The sequence below is a fragment of the Ursus americanus genome, chromosome 18 (genome assembly GCF_024610735.1).
Source record: "Ursus americanus isolate L20-20 chromosome 18, mUrsAme1.1.p, whole genome shotgun sequence".
NCBI classification, from domain to species: domain Eukaryota; kingdom Metazoa; phylum Chordata; class Mammalia; order Carnivora; family Ursidae; genus Ursus; species Ursus americanus.
In genome coordinates, this window is record NC_142144.1 from 20,110,156 (window position 1) to 20,127,895 (window position 17,740).

At 43.6% G+C, this 17,740-nt stretch overlaps 1 protein-coding gene across 3 annotated transcripts in view; it reads left to right on the forward strand.

The window, feature by feature from the left end:
• Positions 1 to 17,740, forward strand: part of FKBP15 (FKBP prolyl isomerase family member 15) — a 54,868-nt gene that overhangs the window by 29,074 nt on the left and 8,054 nt on the right. For all 3 annotated transcript variants that reach the window (XM_045814845.2, XM_045814847.2, XM_045814849.2), the window contains 10 exons: positions 976 to 1,083; positions 3,071 to 3,173; positions 3,651 to 3,757; positions 5,413 to 5,527; positions 6,959 to 7,068; positions 7,372 to 7,479; positions 7,923 to 8,017; positions 8,866 to 8,968; positions 14,234 to 14,405; positions 16,409 to 16,545. In XM_045814845.2, the coding sequence (XP_045670801.2) occupies positions 976 to 1,083; positions 3,071 to 3,173; positions 3,651 to 3,757; positions 5,413 to 5,527; positions 6,959 to 7,068; positions 7,372 to 7,479; positions 7,923 to 8,017; positions 8,866 to 8,968; positions 14,234 to 14,405; positions 16,409 to 16,545 (1,158 nt within the window). The remainder of the gene's footprint in view (positions 1 to 975; positions 1,084 to 3,070; positions 3,174 to 3,650; positions 3,758 to 5,412; positions 5,528 to 6,958; positions 7,069 to 7,371; positions 7,480 to 7,922; positions 8,018 to 8,865; positions 8,969 to 14,233; positions 14,406 to 16,408; positions 16,546 to 17,740) is intronic.

The window sequence follows — 17,740 nt, forward strand, 5'->3', positions numbered from 1 at the left end:
TGATTATGTGCTTCCAATCAGTCAAGAAAAAATGAGTACACACTCCCTGTATATATATCTATTTATAAATTATATACATAAACTACTGTCCATCCCTGTAAACAAGCTTAATGTCTTATGTTTCCACAGCTTAGAGGTAATTCCAAAATAGAGATGATGATCATCTCTCTTTTTTTAAAGATTTATTTATTTATTTAAGAGAGAGAGAGTGTGTGGATGTGCACCTGCGAGGCTGTGGGGAGGGGCAAAGGGAGAGAATCTTCAAGCGGACTCCCCGCTGAGCTTGCAGCCCAACACAGGGCTCCATCCACAACCCATGAGATCAAGACCTGAGCCGAAATCAAGAGTCAGACTCATAACTGACTGAGCCACCCAGGTGCCCCGTGATCATCTCTTTTTATACCTAGTAGGTCATCATGTATACCCTCAGGGGTATGTCCTCTCCACTCTGAAGGCTGCACTTTGGACCAGTTAATGGATACAGAGGCTTCTAGCACAGGGGCTATTGTGTAGTCCGTGCCAAGTCAGAGTTGAATGAACCTGAATTTGGAACAAAGAGCTCCTGTTTCCTTCTTCCCCTAATCGCTTCTGAATGTCTGTCTGCTGCATTGCTCCCAGGGTTTTCAGAGGGTACTGTCATTTAAGATGCCTCCCTCCCTTGATCTGTACTTAGTTTTTCATCTGTGTAAAATGAGAAGAATTATGCCTGGTGGGGAGACTTGATTGAAATGAAGTAATACATGTGGAACCACCTTGTCCATTCCAACATATAGGGGATTATTTTTATGGCTATTATTAATTGTGATCCATGTATGCTTCTTGGCAAGAAATTGTTTATTCTCATTTTATAGAAGAAATGGTTTCAAATCTCTATAGCAGGGGGACTTGTTGAAGGGTTTGATGTAAGAGCCAAAGACATAGAGCTACAGTATTGAGCCTTGATTATAGTGATTTTTGTGACTTTCTTCTTTTTAGAATCCTGATACAGTCAAAGCCAAGTTGATCTCTCGGATGGCTAAAATGGGCCAGCCCATGCTGCCCATCCTTCCACCACAGCTGGATTCCAATGATTCAGAAATCGAGGTATGACCCCTCGGCTGTGTTAGAATGAATAGCGCAGATGTTTCTACCTCATGTTTGCTTGTTTGAGATTACTACTTTTTCTGCCTGTAACCCAGAATCATCATGTAGAAAGCTTATATTTAAAATGGTATCGGTTGGTATTGGTACATGTGTTTCCACTGTGATTAGCCCTTCCTCCGAGAAATGGAAGCAATCCCACTCATCTGCCTCAAGAATGGGAATTTTTAAGTAGTCCATATATATAGCCTTCTACTAGATTCTCTACTGTCAGTAAAAATCACACTTTGGGCAGCATGGTGTCCAACCCATAAAAGATGCTCAGTTCGTATTGGTTGATTGAATGTTTAGATTCTCTTGGAAAGGTTGGTTCCCCCCGATGTTAGCTGTTACTGAAGATCGCACTGTTGCGTCTCTCGGCTTTGTATATGGTGTGATTGTTTTGAAGTTCAAGAATTTTATTGCAGTGAAATCTGTCGGTTTTTTCCCTTTGTTTTTTGCTTTTGACATTATGCTTAGAAAGCCTTCTCACTTTCAGACATTATAGACATCACTTGTGTTTTCTGAAAATAATATTTTGTATTTAGATCTAAAATTTTAATCCGTATGGAATTTGGTGTATGATATGAGGTAGCTCAGTTCGAACTTAGTTCCTTTCACATTGGTTAGTTCCTTATTGAGTAAAATCATCCTCTCAGTTGAATTGAAACACTTAACAGAGATTAACGGAGATTGATTTTTAGGATTCTTTGACTTTGATGTAAAACAAAGTAAAGGTGATGCTCCTGAAAAAATTTTCTAGCATAGGCTTTATTTTTCATAATTTTGTTTTATTTCTTCCTGGAAAAGCTGTAAGTAGATCTAACATTTTAAAGGAGGATAGGATTTCTGGGGCCTCTTGTTACAGGATTGATTTTTAGCTGCTTCTGGAAATTAAATTTTCATAAGGTAATACTGTTATTAAAATTTTTAAGTGCTTCTTATTCATTGTAGAATGATTTAAATTACAAAGAAAAAATATATTTAACAAAAAGTGCATTCTTCTTTTTATCTTATTGCTTTGTAACCTGATTTTTTAACTTAGTATCGTGAATATTTATGTTAATACCAATATGAATAACATAAATAATATAATTAATATAAGTAAATAAAGCAAAGCATTATTTCCTTTAAAGGCAACTCAGTGTTCTGTTAGATCGATTTATTATTATTCCTTTCATTTTGTTGTTATACATTTAGGTGGATTTAGAGCTGCAGCGATATAAAACTGCCATGCTTTTCCAGAAATGCATAATGCGTTTTTGAGAATATCAGGGGGGCAAAGGGAAGTTCTAAAGTAAAAGAATGTCAAAGAGATTTCAGCCTTTGAACGAGGATAGGAAGTCACAGTATATTGTGCCCCAGGTTTTTTTTTTCCTTGTATGAATTGGGAAGATGTTTATAGGATAACTTTGTTTAGACTATACTACAGTCCAACATTGCTTTGACTTTTATGAAAAGAAAGAACGGGGAAAAACACTCTAAAACCGCATTATCCAAAAAGCACGGTAGTGAGGCGCAGTGAATCCTGCCCTGTCTGGTTTTCATTGAGTGCCTTCAGGTCTGTGGGGATGATTTGGCAGAAAAGAAGAGGCTGCACTATTGCCTGGCTTCCCTTGCAAGAGGCCTTTCTTCTGTGGGAACAGACTGGTCAGGTTTAAGGTAGCTGCTGGTTTGGAAAATGATACATTCTGGAGAGGAGTCACTTTAGCTGCTTCAGTCAGTAAAACATCAACAACTTAGGACGTTAGAGGGAATTAAATATACTTAATTATTTGATATGATTTATAGGGAGAAGGGATCTCCCCACAGCCCACACCCTGAACTCTTGCCTTTCCTTCTTCTTTGCCTAAAAACACTGGCTGTAAGCAGGTTTAGGGTGGACAGTCAGCCTCGGTCTCCAGCTCAGGACCCATATACATAGTCACCAAAACGCTTGTTCCTGTTTCAGGATGTGAACGCTCTGCGAGGAGCTGCGCAGCCCGTGGCAACTCCATCCCTGCAGCCTGCTCTTCAGCCGGCGCACCCCACGTTACCGCCGATGACCGCACAAGGTAAGGGCCTCTCTGGCTCTGCAGCCTGGAACTGAGTCGGCGCCAGAGTTAGCATCCTGGCTGCTTAAGTTGTTGGGCTGCATTGTTTTAGTACTGAGCTGGACTAGAGTGTAAAACTTGTCAGTTTGTCCCTGGGTAGGGCGTTTTCAGCCCCGGAGATGGATTTGGTCTGCGTGCTTTGTCTCCTGCTGGGTGGCATTTCCCGTTTCAGAAGCGCGCACTCTGCTGATGAGACACTTCCTGTGTGTGATTGTGCACTTCCTGTCCACCGATGGGACTGTAGGTCTGAGTCCCATGTGCCCGAGAACCCCAGGTTCATTGTACTAGCGTGTTCGTGAGACTCCAGTAGGGTTGGTTTTGGGAGAGCAGGTGAGGAGAGTGGTCAAGTCCGAAGCATGTTGCAGTATGTCAGGTTCTAGTCCAGACTTTAACAAGAAACCAGAGTAAATACAGTAACAGCTTCTTGCTTTATGGTAGCACCTCAGCCATCTGTCTCTGGCCTCCAAGCGCCGTCTCCTGCCTTAATGCAAGTTGCCTCTCTCGACTCGCACTCCGCTGTGTCTGGAAACGCCCAGTCCTTTCAGGTAACAATGTTTTTAAACATATCAGTTATAGGCTGTAATTTTTTAGGTTCTAGTCAGTCTCTCTTCCGCCTCCTGCGCGGTTTATGCAGTAGCAGTTCCCCACACCAGAATTTGTCATTTCCCTCCTTCCTGAACCAGCGCTATCTCATCTCTAAACCAGACCAAGGAATACCTCCCTTACAGGTTGACGTAAAGTCAAAAGGCAAGAACAGGCAGAGCACCGGCACAAGGCCTGGCACATAGTAGAGGCCCAGTCAGTGTTTGTTTCCTTTCCTTTGCACACATGTCTCCTTGAGGGATATCAGTGCAAGTCCTCTGTTCTTGTCTGTGAGAGCTGATAGGCTAAGATTCTGCACCGTACATAGCAACGTTGTAGGTTGAGGGTGTATGGAAAATATAGCTGAACTCTGCTGTCTATCTTCCAAAAGCGATCTCTTAAAGCAGGTTTTTTTCTGTTTTCGCAGAAGGTAGTGGCAGCAGCCTGTCTGCTTCTGCTGTTTGCCAGCGTAGTAGACTCTTTCTTCTGCCCTGACACATTGGATGGGTAAAACATACTCCCAAGGATAAGAGGGCCTCACGTCCTTGGTGATTCTTATTGGAAGGGTGGGAGTGATAGTGAGCGGGCTATGCCCCATTGGGACAGGGCGTATTAGAATTAAAAAAAGTCCCACCATGCCCTCTCCCTACTCCCTAGTGGACAGTTCTATCCCATAGACTAAGATTTATTTATTTTTTTAGTATCTTTCCCTGGAAATGAGCTGGATTTCCTTAACTCTTTTAAATCATCATTTAAAAGAAAACTGCTGTTTATTGAGCATTACTATCTGCTGGGTACTTAGTTTACCAGCTGTGAGGAACTTTACCTATATATCACTCCATCTAGTCCACACAACAACCCTGAGTGGCGTTACTGTTTTCATCTTATAGTTGAGGTGACCAAGGTTCAGGGGGAAATGAGAGCTCTTGATCACAAGACCATCACAATCTTGCAGGGAAGAGGCATTCTTTGGAGACCCGTGGATTTATTTTGGAATCTCAGTGAACACCTGTCCTTTGATCCCAGTGAAAACTCAGCCAAGTGTCTTTATTTGTTTATTTTTAAAGATTCTATTTATTTATTTTTGTGCGCATGCAAGCACAAGAGAGAGAGAGAGAGAGAGGAGAGAGCGTGCACGCTCACGGGAGGGGGGGCGGGGAGGCAGGGGCAGAGGAGAAGCAGACTTCCCACTGAGCAGAGAGCCCGAAGCAGGACTCTGTCCCGGGACTCTGGGATCATGACCCGATCCAAAGGCAGACGCTTAACTGACTGAGCCACCCAGGCGCCCTCAGCCAAGTCTCTTCAGATTTACAATTTCTTAGACCATCAGTAGGCCTGACAGCTGGGAACTGAAATCCTGCTTGATTAAATCATAGTGCCAGAGGACTGGGGAGCGACCTGAGACAGCCTTCCCTCGCTGTCTGGATAGGACTTCAGTGACCGGGCACCACTGGATAACGCAGAGAATTCTGCTGCCTTGCCTACCCAGTACCAAATCCCATCTCCTCTGTCTGCAGCTTTAATAAATTTGCGTCTCCTTCCAGTTTAATCTCTTTATTCCATCAAAGACAGATTAAGCAGCAAAGAGAGCCGTGCATATAACTTGGCGTTTTCTCAGCCCTATGCAGGTATGCAAGCCTACGCTTATCCCCACACGTCAGCTGTCACCTCCCAGCTGCAGCCTGCCCGGCCCCTGTACCCTGCTCCACTCTCTCAGTCTCCCCATTTTCAAGGTAGGCCGTGGGCCCTCATCGTCTTATCTTCCACTCTTGCTCTGCTCTCCTTCCTCCCGCCCCCTTTCCATTTTCATTCCAACAGATCTCTACTTTTTTTTTTTTAAACAGCTTTGTTGAGGTGAAATTTATATATCATACAATTCACTCACTTTAAGTGTATAACTTAAGGATTTTTTCAGTAAGTTTACAGAGTTGTGCAACCTTCACCGAAATCTAATTTTAGAACATTTACATCTTCCCCCAAAACTCCCTCATGCCACTTTCTGTTTTGTTTCTTGCATTTTCTCTCGCCAGCCCTTTTCCGTTGCTCTGTCAGTGTGGCTCTGTAGAGTTTCTAGAAAACAATAAGAGAGTGAAATGTTGGGGGAAATTGGGAGAAGCATGGTAACTGCGGGTGTTCAGTATCTCAAATGAAAGCTACTTTGTTAACATTTTTAAATTATGGAAATCGTATGCTTTTATAAAAAAGTCAACACAAAAGAGTATAAAATGAAAAGTTACTCTTCTCCACCATTAACACCCCCCACCATAGGAAACTGTTGTTAACAGTTACTTGGGTAACTTTTCAGATATCTTTCGTGCATGTACAAGTGTGCATAAAAAGCACACTGACATAAAAAACAAAACAAAATGTAATTTTGTATAAAAACAAAATAAAATGTAAATAGCTGGCATGCTATTCTACCTTCTTATTCTGCAACTTGTCTTTGGTATTAGGACAGTGGTAGGAAGGAGCCAGTATATCCTACAACATAATTTGTGGTGCCAGATTGCTAAGGGTTTCATGGATGCTACCTTTGTCTGGAAACCCTGCCACTTCTCTGTCTGGGAGACCATCAAATCTATCACCTCTGTGAAACCTTCCCTGATTCTTACCATCCCTTCTTCCTCTGTTCCCACAGACATAACTGATTATGTGTCACCAAAGAGTTAATCTTGCTTCTCTTTGTGCTCCTTTTGTACCTGGTACATGGTCCATTTTTTGCACTTAAAACACTCTGTCGTAATGATCTGTTTACATGTGAGTCTCCCCACCAGACTGTGAGCTCGCCAAGGGCAGGAACTGGGTTTCATTCGTTGCTGAATCCCTGGTACGTGGTACAATGCCTGGCATGCAGTCGGACGAGTGTAGAAGCAATCTGAGCTGTTGGTGCTCTGGCAGACCAAAGTGGGCATCCTTGTGCCCTGGACCAGACCGTATCCCTCGATGCATTTTGCAGGAGCAGAGCTTACTTACTGTTAGCTTTGGAGACCTTTTGCCTCTGTGTCCTCTACATCTTCTCTGGACAGTGAATCACCTACAGTATTTCCTACTATATTGGGATGTTAATTTCTTTCTTTCCTCTGCTGAAAGAACTATTGGCTTTTCCTCATACAGTACCCTCTGCTCCAGTTCCTTAAGGTTCTTTTTGGCTTATGTCTGTTTAGGATCCGGTGACATGGCTTCATTTCTCATGACTGAAGCCCGGCAGCATAACACTGAAATTCGAATGGCAGTCAGCAAAGTGGCTGATAAAATGGATCATCTCATGATGAAGGTGAGTGAGTCAGGGTTGGGGCTGTGTTGAAAGTGGGGGAATCAACAGGGGGTACAAGCAGGGAGCTATGAGGGCTATAGGTAAACTCTTTCTTGGTTTCCTGTATTCCTAGTAGTTAGTAGTTATTTCCCTAGAAGGTTAGTTTTTAGTTTGGAATCCAGTTGGCAGAAGAAAACTCTGGCTTATGTTAGAGATTATCTCAGAAACTCATTAGGTCCTTCCAAAAAGGGGTCAGATCTTGGGTAGATTATATTTCTCCATTTAAAAATGTCTCTCAAGGCCCTTCTGTCCCCATGTTTGTAGGTTGAAGAGTTACAGAAGCACAGTGCTGGCAATTCCCTGCTGCCTCCCGGCATGGTGCTTACGATGGAGACAAGCATGATTATGAGCAATATCCAGCGTATTATTCAGGTGAGAGGGATCGAGAAGGGAGCACAGCCTGGAGGTCTTGCCCCCTTCTCTCCCAGGATGTGCTACCTCTGAAACCTCTGCTGCACAGATAGAGAGCATGTGATCGGTGCTACACCGAGTTGGGAAATTCTGGAAAATCCATTATGGCCTAATTTTGTCTAAGCGACTTATCACTGTAGAGTCACAAGGAAACATTTCTTTTGGACCATATTTTAGAATTTTGCTTTATTTTATGGCCATTTATATGTTTAACCTACAAACCTAGTGATTTGTATCCATCAGATATGATTTGATGTTTTAAATATTCTATCTATGTGGACATAAGTTCTAGTTTTTTATCTCAAAATTTGTAACAGTGTCACCTATCAGTTCAAGTTGATTCCCTTATATCTGGCACTTTTCTTCTAAAAACTTAAGTTATACACTGTATATTTTGAATTCAGGAAAATGAAAGATTGAAGCAAGATATCCTTGAAAAGAGCAGTCGGATAGAAGAACAGAATGACAAGATCAGTGAACTAATTGAACGAAATCAGAGGTAATGACAGGTACGGGGCACTGGCTAGAATGGACAAGGTTTCCTTTGTAAATGCCCAAGTTAGATAAACATGTTTGTTTAGGGTAGTTTTATGTGTACTCCTACTATTTCTGTTTCCTGCCTGTCATGTGAATTATTGTTTGTTTTCCGAGAGGCATTCCGGTAGAAAGAGCACAGTAGGCTGTGACGTCAGGCAGACCTGTGTTTGAATCTTTTGTTGTGTGGCTTTGGGTATTTATTCCTCCTGGCCCTTTTTTTTTTTTTTTCTCATCTGTAAAAGTGGTGTTAATACTTAGAACACTCTTAGAAAATACTATCAGCTCTTTTCTCTTCTGTGTGGGCTATTTCATCAACCAGAACTTCACCAATTTCCATATAAAGCCCATTGTGTAATTTTTCTAGATCCTTCTGAAGATTTTGGCGGGCCGGGGGGGGGGTTGTGGTGTGGTCAGGGGAACATGTTGTGGCAAATAGCATTTCACTTAGAAAATCATTCTTCCTTGTTTCTCTTTTCTAGTGTCTCTTGTCTCCCACATGGCAGGGGGAGGGGGCTAGCGGGGGTAGGTGAGGGGAAAAGCGATTTCTTTTCTTCTCACCTCCCCCTTTCCGTCCTTCATTCCTCCTCACCACACATGCTTCCAGTTTCTTTTCTCTTCATTATGCAAAGCAATTCGTTTCTGGCCCAGGTACCTACCTCCAGATTGATTACTGCAGATCTAAGGATAACAAAATGCTTTCAGATTTCTTTTTTTGAAGGTACAGAGCAATGTGCAATAGGACTGAATGTGCATTGGTTGTGTCTGGTATACATTCGGTGCTTGATAAATGTCTTTTCCCCTGTTTCACAGGTATGTTGAGCAGAGTAACCTGATGATGGAGAAGAGGAACAACTCACTTCAAACAGCCACAGAAAACACACAGGCAAGAGTATTGCATGCTGAACAAGAGAAGGTAAAGTAACTAGGGAGAGAAAAGCCCACCAGGATGTGTAGAGCTAAGGAGTGGTCCTGTGTACGTATTTATCAATCTGCTTTTCAGCAAAAACTTTTGCCATCATTCAGAACAGAACTAGAAAGCTTTTAACAGATTTTTACTATATCCACCATCCAGACTTCTGTTTTATTTTCTTTTATAAAGATTTTATTTATTTATTTGCCAGAGAGAGAGAGCACGTTAGAGTACAAGTGGGGTGAGTGGAAGGCAGAGGGAGAAGCAGGCTTCCCGATGAGCAGGGGATGCGGGACTTGATCCCAGGACCCTGACTGATATCATGACCTGAGCTGAAGGCAGATGCTTAACCGACTGAGCCACCCAGGAGTCCCCAGACTTGTTTTAAAGTATGCTTTGCGATGCGTTGACTCAAAAACTATCATTGATCTTAGTAATTTGGTTAAGGTGAGGATTACATTGTTTATTAGCAAATAAAATTTATTCTCTTGACCCAATCAACAGAAAATTCCTATTATGCCTTGTAACAAACACTTCAGTGAAATTTAAGATGGTCTAGCTTATTCCTTCATCTGTATCTGCCAGAGCATTTTAAAGTACTGCTGTCTGGCTTCAGTCCGTTCAGAATGAGGCATTTCGACCTGTTCCTGGAGTAGCTCTAAGGAAGACTCTAGTGGGTCTCGGGCTGGGCTGACGCTCACTCCTCCCATCGCTGCTCCAGTGACACCATTTATCTGGAGTGGAGTCCTTCTAGTTTGTGCTACTGCTCCCCAGCTAGAGATCTTGACCCAACCATCTACTGTTATCTCAGAGGTTTAAGAAATAGTTTATATTTTGTATTTGCTTTTTTCCTGAACACTTGAAGAATTGAGTGGAATGCACTTTATAACCCATGGAGTTTACTTACTTCTCACAGTCCAGTAATGCCGAGGATTCCTCACTTGTGTCTCATGCTATTATTATTCTCTGTGTTCTCTTAATCATAGTGTCCTGGGAAGAAATAGCTCTGACCCCTTACCCTCCAGTGAGCAGTGCCGTGCCCTGCACAGCCCCGTCCCGGCTTGACCCCAATCCTTTCTCACTGCTACTTTCCACCATCCCTTGTTGGTTGTAGCTGACCCCTCCGGCCTGGATCAAGGTCAGCAGCCTGTGATGCTGGCATCACTGAACAGTACTGGAGTCACTTCACTGTCCGTTAACCTTACTTTTTACTATTTCTCCTTCCTCTACTTTTATTTTCTTGCTCTAATTTCCTTTTTTTTTTTTTTTTTTTTTAAACCCGTAGGCCTGGCAGGGACACCCGAATATATTGTTTGGTTGAGCCGTTAGACCTGTTATTCGGGTCTAGCATGATTACTAGAACTTGTTCTAGATCAGTGGTTTCCACACACTAGTGTCGCTGCCGCAGGATCACTTGAGGTGCTTGATTAAAATACATATTCTTAAACTTCACCTTGAGATTCTAATTCGGCATTATGTAGCTGAGGGCTGAATCTGAACTTTTCAAAAGCTCCTTTTGATTCTGACGCACAGCTAGCTAGGACTTGCTGCTCTTTCTCTTTTGCCGCGGTCTCTGGACATGGCAGCTGGGCGCCTGTGTTTTTTAAAGATTTTTTTTTTTTATTTATTTATTCGACAGAGATAGAGACAGCCAGCGAGAGAGGGAACACAAGCAGGGGGAGTGGGAGAGGAAGAAGCAGGCTCATAGCAGAAGAGCCTGATGTGGGCCTCGATCCCATAACGCCGGGATCACGCCCTGAGCCGAAGGCAGACGCTTAACCGCTGTGCCACCCAGGCGCCCCTGGGCGCCTGTGTTTTTAGGAACTTCACCATGTGATTCTCATTTTGAGCATCAGTGGGGGTGAGTGTGTGTGTCCAATAAAATTTTATTTACAAAACCAGGCAGCAGGCCAGTTTGGCCTGTGGGTCAGAGTTTGCCAACCCCATGAGTTAGCTTATTAATCCACCCACATGATTCTTTTTTTTTTTAAGATTTATTTATTTATTTTAGAGCACATGCGCGAGCAGGGGAAGGGGCAGATGGAGAGGGAGAGAATCTCAAGCAGACTCTGCACTGAGCATGGAGCCCAGAGCGGGGCTGGATCTCATGACCCTGAGACCATGACCTGAGTCAAAATTAGGAGTCAGACGCTCAACCGACTGAGCTACCCAGGGCCCCCATATCGATAAACAAAAATGGTTGGCACAGTGCCTGGCACCTTGTAGATGCTGTGTCTGTAATAGCAGAACGTGCAGTAGCAACAGCGGTGAGAACAGCTGTGATCTGTTAAATCCCCACCAGGTTCTAGGCGCCGTGCTTCCCACGCATCTGTCTGAGAGCATTTCTGGGCTGAGTAGCGCTATGCTTGATGAGCTGGCTACCAGGGATCACACACCTCGCTTGGCTGCTGTGATTTCAGTGAAACTTTGCAAGGCTCGCCCCTTCCTGCTTTCCTTTTGCTCCACTTCTTTCTTGCATGACAGTTGTCCCTGTGAAGGCTGTCCTCCTAAAGGGAGATCATCGAGGTCCTTTCATCCCTAGAGACAGCTCTCTGCCTTCAAATGCAGCTCAGAAAGTTTTGGCTGAGCACTCAGTGGACATTTGGTGAACAGAATTCATTTTTCTCTGTGGCGGGGTTAGTATTTCCACACAAAACCCTGGACTAACGGAAGAGCTATTGGAGGTCACCTGGTTTGACCTTCCTGTTTTATAGAGGGCAAACTGCGGCCCAGAGAGGAAGCCTCACTTCCAGTCAGCTGTGTCCTTTTTCCTTTTGTCAAATTGCCATTTTGCTTAGGTACCATTTTCCTGCTTCTGACTTGAATGCTCCTTTTTATTTTTTTTCTGAACTCTTGGTTCTCCCTGCCTTTGCTTTCCTTTCCTGTTTACTCGTCCCTTCGCTATTTTCTCTGTGCACACAGGTGTGTTTGGGTGAGAGTATTACTTGTCATGCTTCTAATAGGTCTTTCCGAATAAGGCCCTGAGATAAAAAGAGCTTTTGAGTGACCTTTCACTCTGCTTGTCCTTTGGTGAGCGAGGGACACCCATCCCACTGCCTCCCCTCCAGGGACCTTCAGTCCTTTCAGTGGTCGTAGCCGCTGTGAGGCCTTGTGAGTGGCTCTCGCTCTGATTTGTGAACTCTAGAGCTGCAGACGGACACAACGCTCTCTGGTGCTGTGTGAGCTCAGGTCCCATTAAGGCACGTGTGGCAGGACAGTGACTAAAACTTTTATTCTGTTCGGGGCAGATGAAAACCCCTCTTCGCATCTGGAAGTTCTAGCTGCCATTGTCCTCTGTGTTTAACAGGTAAAAACCTAAGGCTACTGAACAGCAAAAATAAGTATCTTAGAGCTCACTCGAAAGGTCGCATACTGTTAAAGAAAAAATTGTTCAGGGGCGCCTGGGTGGCACAGCGGTTAAGCGTCTGCCTTCGGCTCAGGGCGTGATCCCGGCGTTGTGGGATTGAGCCCCACATCAGGCTCCTCCGCTATGAGCCTGCTTCTTCCTCTCCCACTCCCCCTGCTTGTGTTCCCTCTCTCGCTGGCTGTCTCTATCTCTGTCGAATGAATAAATAAATAAAATCTTTAAAAAAAAAAAAAAAGAAAAGAAAAAATTGTTCAGACACTTCCTGAAGCAGTAAAGAGGACTTTATTCAAGGCTATTGCAGTATGAGAGAAAGACTGGGCTGCACTCCAAATACAATAAGGGCAGATGGGGAATTTGTAGCTAAGGAGGGGAGTGAGGGGTCAGTGCTGGAAAATTATTCAGAGGAGACCTCATAGGTGGGGGGATTTTTGCTAAACTGACCTAGTAGGATTCTTGCTAATGACTGGCCAAGGACTGGGATACCAAAGGTCAAGGATGAAGAACTTGTTCAGATATGGGGGGGGGGGGTTCTCTCTGAACGGACAAAGCAGGGTTCTTGCTGAAACTAGGCTGGGCAGGCCACAGACGGGATAGGAGGCCAAGGTCAGGGACTCAGAGGAGCCTGACTAAAGTTTGGTCAAAAAGAGTCTTTGTCAGTGGACTTTCAGATACTCATTCATAGCCTGTTTCTTTTTATTTTATATACACTTTTAATTTGCTTTATTTCTTTCACGTTTAGGAGAGCCAAAATACTAGATTTTAAATGGAAGCTAGCAAACCAATAAAGGCTTTGGAATGTTTAAATCTGCAGGGGCACAGTGAATAGCCTAAGAAGGGACAAGTGACAGTAAGAAAGGAGACAACTGTAAATGCACGTCAAGTAGAATAGCATAGGAGGAGTAATGGGAGCAGCAGCATAATAATGTAGGAGAGACGGTCCAACCCCATAAATACTTGGCTGTCCAAGTATTTGGACAGTCAAGACTGTTCACCAGTGGAGCAACTGTTCGCTGCCTTTCTTGTTATCTCATTTCTCTTTGTTTTTATGGGAGCACATCAGTTCAGGTGACAAGAATATGGTATTTGTCACTTGTTTACGATTCCGTTTTATTCACCATCCCCTTAATCGTCACCCTTACCACACAGAGTATCATTAGAGGGTTCTCCAGGGAGTCACTGTGGTTTCATCAGATGTTTCTTGAGAGCATATAGCTTCTGCGAGGCCAGGACAGAGCACCATTTGCAGTACGACAAAAAACTGAAGTGTTGCTGTCTTTTTTAGCTCTGTTCTTCCAGGAACCCCCAGAGCAGTCACCCTCCGATGGCTGAGCTTTCCATCATACTTCCATGGGTAGTCAGGACCATTAGGGGAAAACTACAGACTCAGACGTTGATTGCTGTTGAAGGCATCCAGTTCAATTTTAAAATATCCCTTTCTTATTAAGAAAAATACACGTGTATCCTAGAAAAGTTAGCAAATGGCAGGAATACCATTTCTCCTGTATCAGATCGGTAACATTGAACAGGGGACTGTGGCTCTGTCACAGCACCGTTCTCCATAGCTGCATACGGGATGCATGTATCAACATTTGCTTAAGCAAGTCCGTTTTCCAGCATTTTTTTTTCATTCTTTTGCAACTGTAAACAATCTGCATTGAACATCTCGTAGCAAAAGTTTTGTAAGTTTGCACAGTGCTTCCTAAGGACAGATTTCTGCAAGGGAATGCCTGGGTCAGAGACTGGGCACGTTTTGAAGGCTTGATTTTGGCTTCATGCAGGTTGAGCATGCCTTAGCTTCCTTCCTACCAGTTCAGTCAGCACAGAGTGTGTAAGGTTGGGCCATCACTTGGAGACAAGAGACACCCATGTTTGAAGTGGCGTCGTACTTTGTTACTATTCAGGCCAAGGTGACAGAAGAGTTAGCAGCCGCCACCGCTCAAGTCTCTCGTCTGCAGCTGAAAGTGACTGGTCACCAAAAGAAAGAAACGGAGCTGCAGATGGAGCTGACCGAAAGCTTGAAGGAGACAGACCTCCTTAGGGGCCAGCTCGCCAAACTGCAGGCAGAGCTCTCAGGTACGTCCTTGGCAGAGGGGCGGGGACGTTCACCATTTAAACCTAAGGAATTAAACGGAAGGACACCTGGGTGGCTCAATCAGTAGAGCGTGGGACTCATGATCTCAGGGTTGTGAGTTCAAGCCCCACACTGAGGGGTAGAATTTACTTAATTAAAAAAGAAGACTGGAGCGCCTGGGTGGCTCCGTCAGTTAAGCGTCAGCCTTCAGCTCAGGTCATGATCCTGGAGTCCTGGGATCAAGCCCCGCATTGGGCTGTCTGCTCAGCAGGGAGCCTGCTTTTCCCTCTGCCCCTCACTTCCCCCCGCCCCACCGCTAGTGCTCTCTCTCACACACTCTCTGTCTCTCTCCCAAATAAATGAAAAAAAAAAAAAAGAATTAAACTCTGTCCTTTCTTCAAATCCATTTGCCTTGATGCTCATGAAGTTTGTGAAGGACTGAGGCAGAAAGGAAAGTAGACCGGTATAAACCTGCACCATCGCTTGACATAAAGGGCAGCTAAAGAACCGACTGTTCATCTGCGTTTGATCAGTGACCACTTTCCCACCTTGGCGAGTGTTGTCCTCAGTGTCTTTGGTACTTGTGTTTGGCTCATAGGCCTGGAAGAGTTTAATGTGTTCTTCTAACTCGTGACTCAGTGGACATTTAAGAAAGAAGTGCTTCCTGTAGCGCCTGTATCCTTCCTAGAGGGTGGATTCCAGTCCTTCAGCCTGGCACTCGAGGTGCCTCCAGCTTGGCTTACTTCCTCTTATGTTGCTCAGTTCATCTTGGCTCTGGACTTAGTAGCCAGCCTGCTGCAGCTTCAGCCCATCCTGGGGTTCTGGTCTTGCTTTTTATCCATGCTCTTCTCTGGACTTGGTGTGTCCACTGTCACCAATATTTGCCTCCAGTTCTCCAAAATCTCTTTCAGAACATTTGATGTCCTTTAGAATCCTTTACCTCTGAGTACATTGTTATGACCATTGTCAGAGTTAGCCTCAAATCAGCACTATTTATATGTCTGTATTCCCTTCTAGAATGCAAGCCTCTGGAGGACAAGGATGGTGTTTTGCTCATCTTTGCAAAGTCCTTTCCTCCAAGTTAGCATTAGTTCAGTACCTGGCATGAAGGTGCTGCTGAAGACAGGGACTCGAATAGAAGAGCTGTGAAGCCCAGCATGTTGATTCATGTACCCTGGTAGATAGAAACAAGTGTGAAAGACAGATGAGGCCAGGGGCAGGGTGTAGCTGGGCAGCAGCAGAATTGGGAGGAAGCAAAGTTCACTTGCCTGAAAAGAGAGCTAAAAACCCTGATGTCAGTCAGTAGGGTGATACCTTAAGGATAAACCCCTTCCCTTTTAGAGCATCATCTGGGTGCACCTGAGGGACAGTCTTAGATTTGAACGTCGTACAGGTGTCGTCTTTTCTGCTTTTGTGGTACCCTGTGACAGTTACCCCAAAAGCGCCATAAGGGTCTCAGAAGTTTTCTATACAAACTTAATTTGGACGTGTTACATTTTTAAGAAATATTCTAAGTAGCTTTATTTGAGCTTTTTTTTTTTTTTTTTTTTTTTTTTTTTTTTTTTTTTTTGGTGTTTTAAAAGGAAGCTCTTGGTAGAATGTCCCAGCTACCAAGAAGGATGGAAGTATCTCATCAAGATGGTGAGACAGGGCCTGGACTAATGCTAAATTAAGATCTGTTCAGTGTGTTAGGTGGTGGCTGAAATGGGATCGTGGCAGTGATACATTTCGAAGGTGGTTTCAGATGACTTGGAATGTTTCTTTTTCATTTTGTGTGTGGAGAAGGGGACACACACATACAGACGGGAACATGGGTGGGTGGTGGAGTTGGTTCCTGACCTGCTCCACCTTTTGCTGGTCAGTGAGGTGGTGCTTAAGGGAAGGAGGGGAAGGCACGCACGTGGTCGAATCGGGAGGCCCCGGGGCGCAGCTCGGAGGAGCGGCTGGATTGCCAAGTGCCTCTGCGGCTCTGGTTCTGCAGCCAGTCTCTCTGCTGTTGTCCCAGAGCTCCAGGAAACCTCGGAGCAAGTGCAGTCCAAATTCAAAAGTGAAAAGCAAAGCCGGAGACAACTGGAGCTCAAGGTCACGTCCCTGGAGGAGGAGCTGGCTGATCTTCGAGCTGAGAAGGAATCTCTGGAAAAGGTAAGTTCTGCACCCAAGGTTTCTCTGTTGGACCTAAGTGGCCAGGATTAGCTGTTGAATAAATGTTTTTACTTTCCTTTAAAAAATGACAGTAGTATGTACTCATTGTAACAAATACAAATAATGCATAAACGTATGAAATAAAAAATAAAATTTTTTCCTGTCTAATCTCAAGCATTAGAGATAACAACTATAATGTATGATTATCCATGCAGTTTGTTTTCTGTGTGTATAAAACGTGTACACACATATTTGTGCATACCTATATGTACGCTGATCATTTTTAAACTGTAATAGGATCACGTTTCATGTTTTTTTTTTTTTTTTTTTTAAGATCATAGACATTGTACTAATGAGAATGAGAACTTTCTGGGATGCCTGGCTGGCTCAGTCAGTAGAGCGTGTGACTCTTGATCTCGGGGTTGTGAGTTCAAGCCCCAAGTTGGGTGTAGAGATTGCTTAAAACTAAAATCTTAAAAAAAAAAAGAAAGAAAAGAAAACTTTGTTATTCCTTTTAACTACAGCATAGTAGTCTAGTCTGTCGTGAGGTTATACCATAACTTATTGAACTACCTACTGATGGGTGTTTATGTTTCTGTTTTTTCGTAATTTCAAGCACGTGCTATATAACTATTTTTTGCAAATTCACTTGAGCATTTCCATAAAATGAATTGCTTGAATTAGAATTGCTGGATCACTTTTTAATGTCCTTTGTCTTCTTTCCTATTGTGATATTAGTTTGATTTATAAGCATTACTGAGGGTATTAATCCTTTGTCACTCATAGATGTTACAAATATCACTTAGTATTTATAGTATCTTTTGTTGTGGTAAGTTTTTTAAAAAGATTTTATTTATTTATTTATTTATTTGAGAGAGAAAGAGCATGAGAGGGGGCAGGGTCAGAGGGAGAAGCAGACTCCCTGCTGAGCAGGGAGCCTGATGTGGGACTTGATTCTGGGACTCTAGGATCATGACCTGAACTGAAGGCAGTCGCTTAACCAGCTGAGCCACCCAGGCGCCCTACTGTGTTAAAATTTTAAGGTCAGCCTAAACTAGCCCCATTGAACAAAGTGGGTCTTTCTCTCTGTTCTGGAACAGTTTAAATATGAAAAGAACAAACTATTTCTGAGATTTCTGTAAAACTCTCTAGTAAAGCTTCTGTGGCCTAGTACCTTTTTAGGGGATAAATCTTG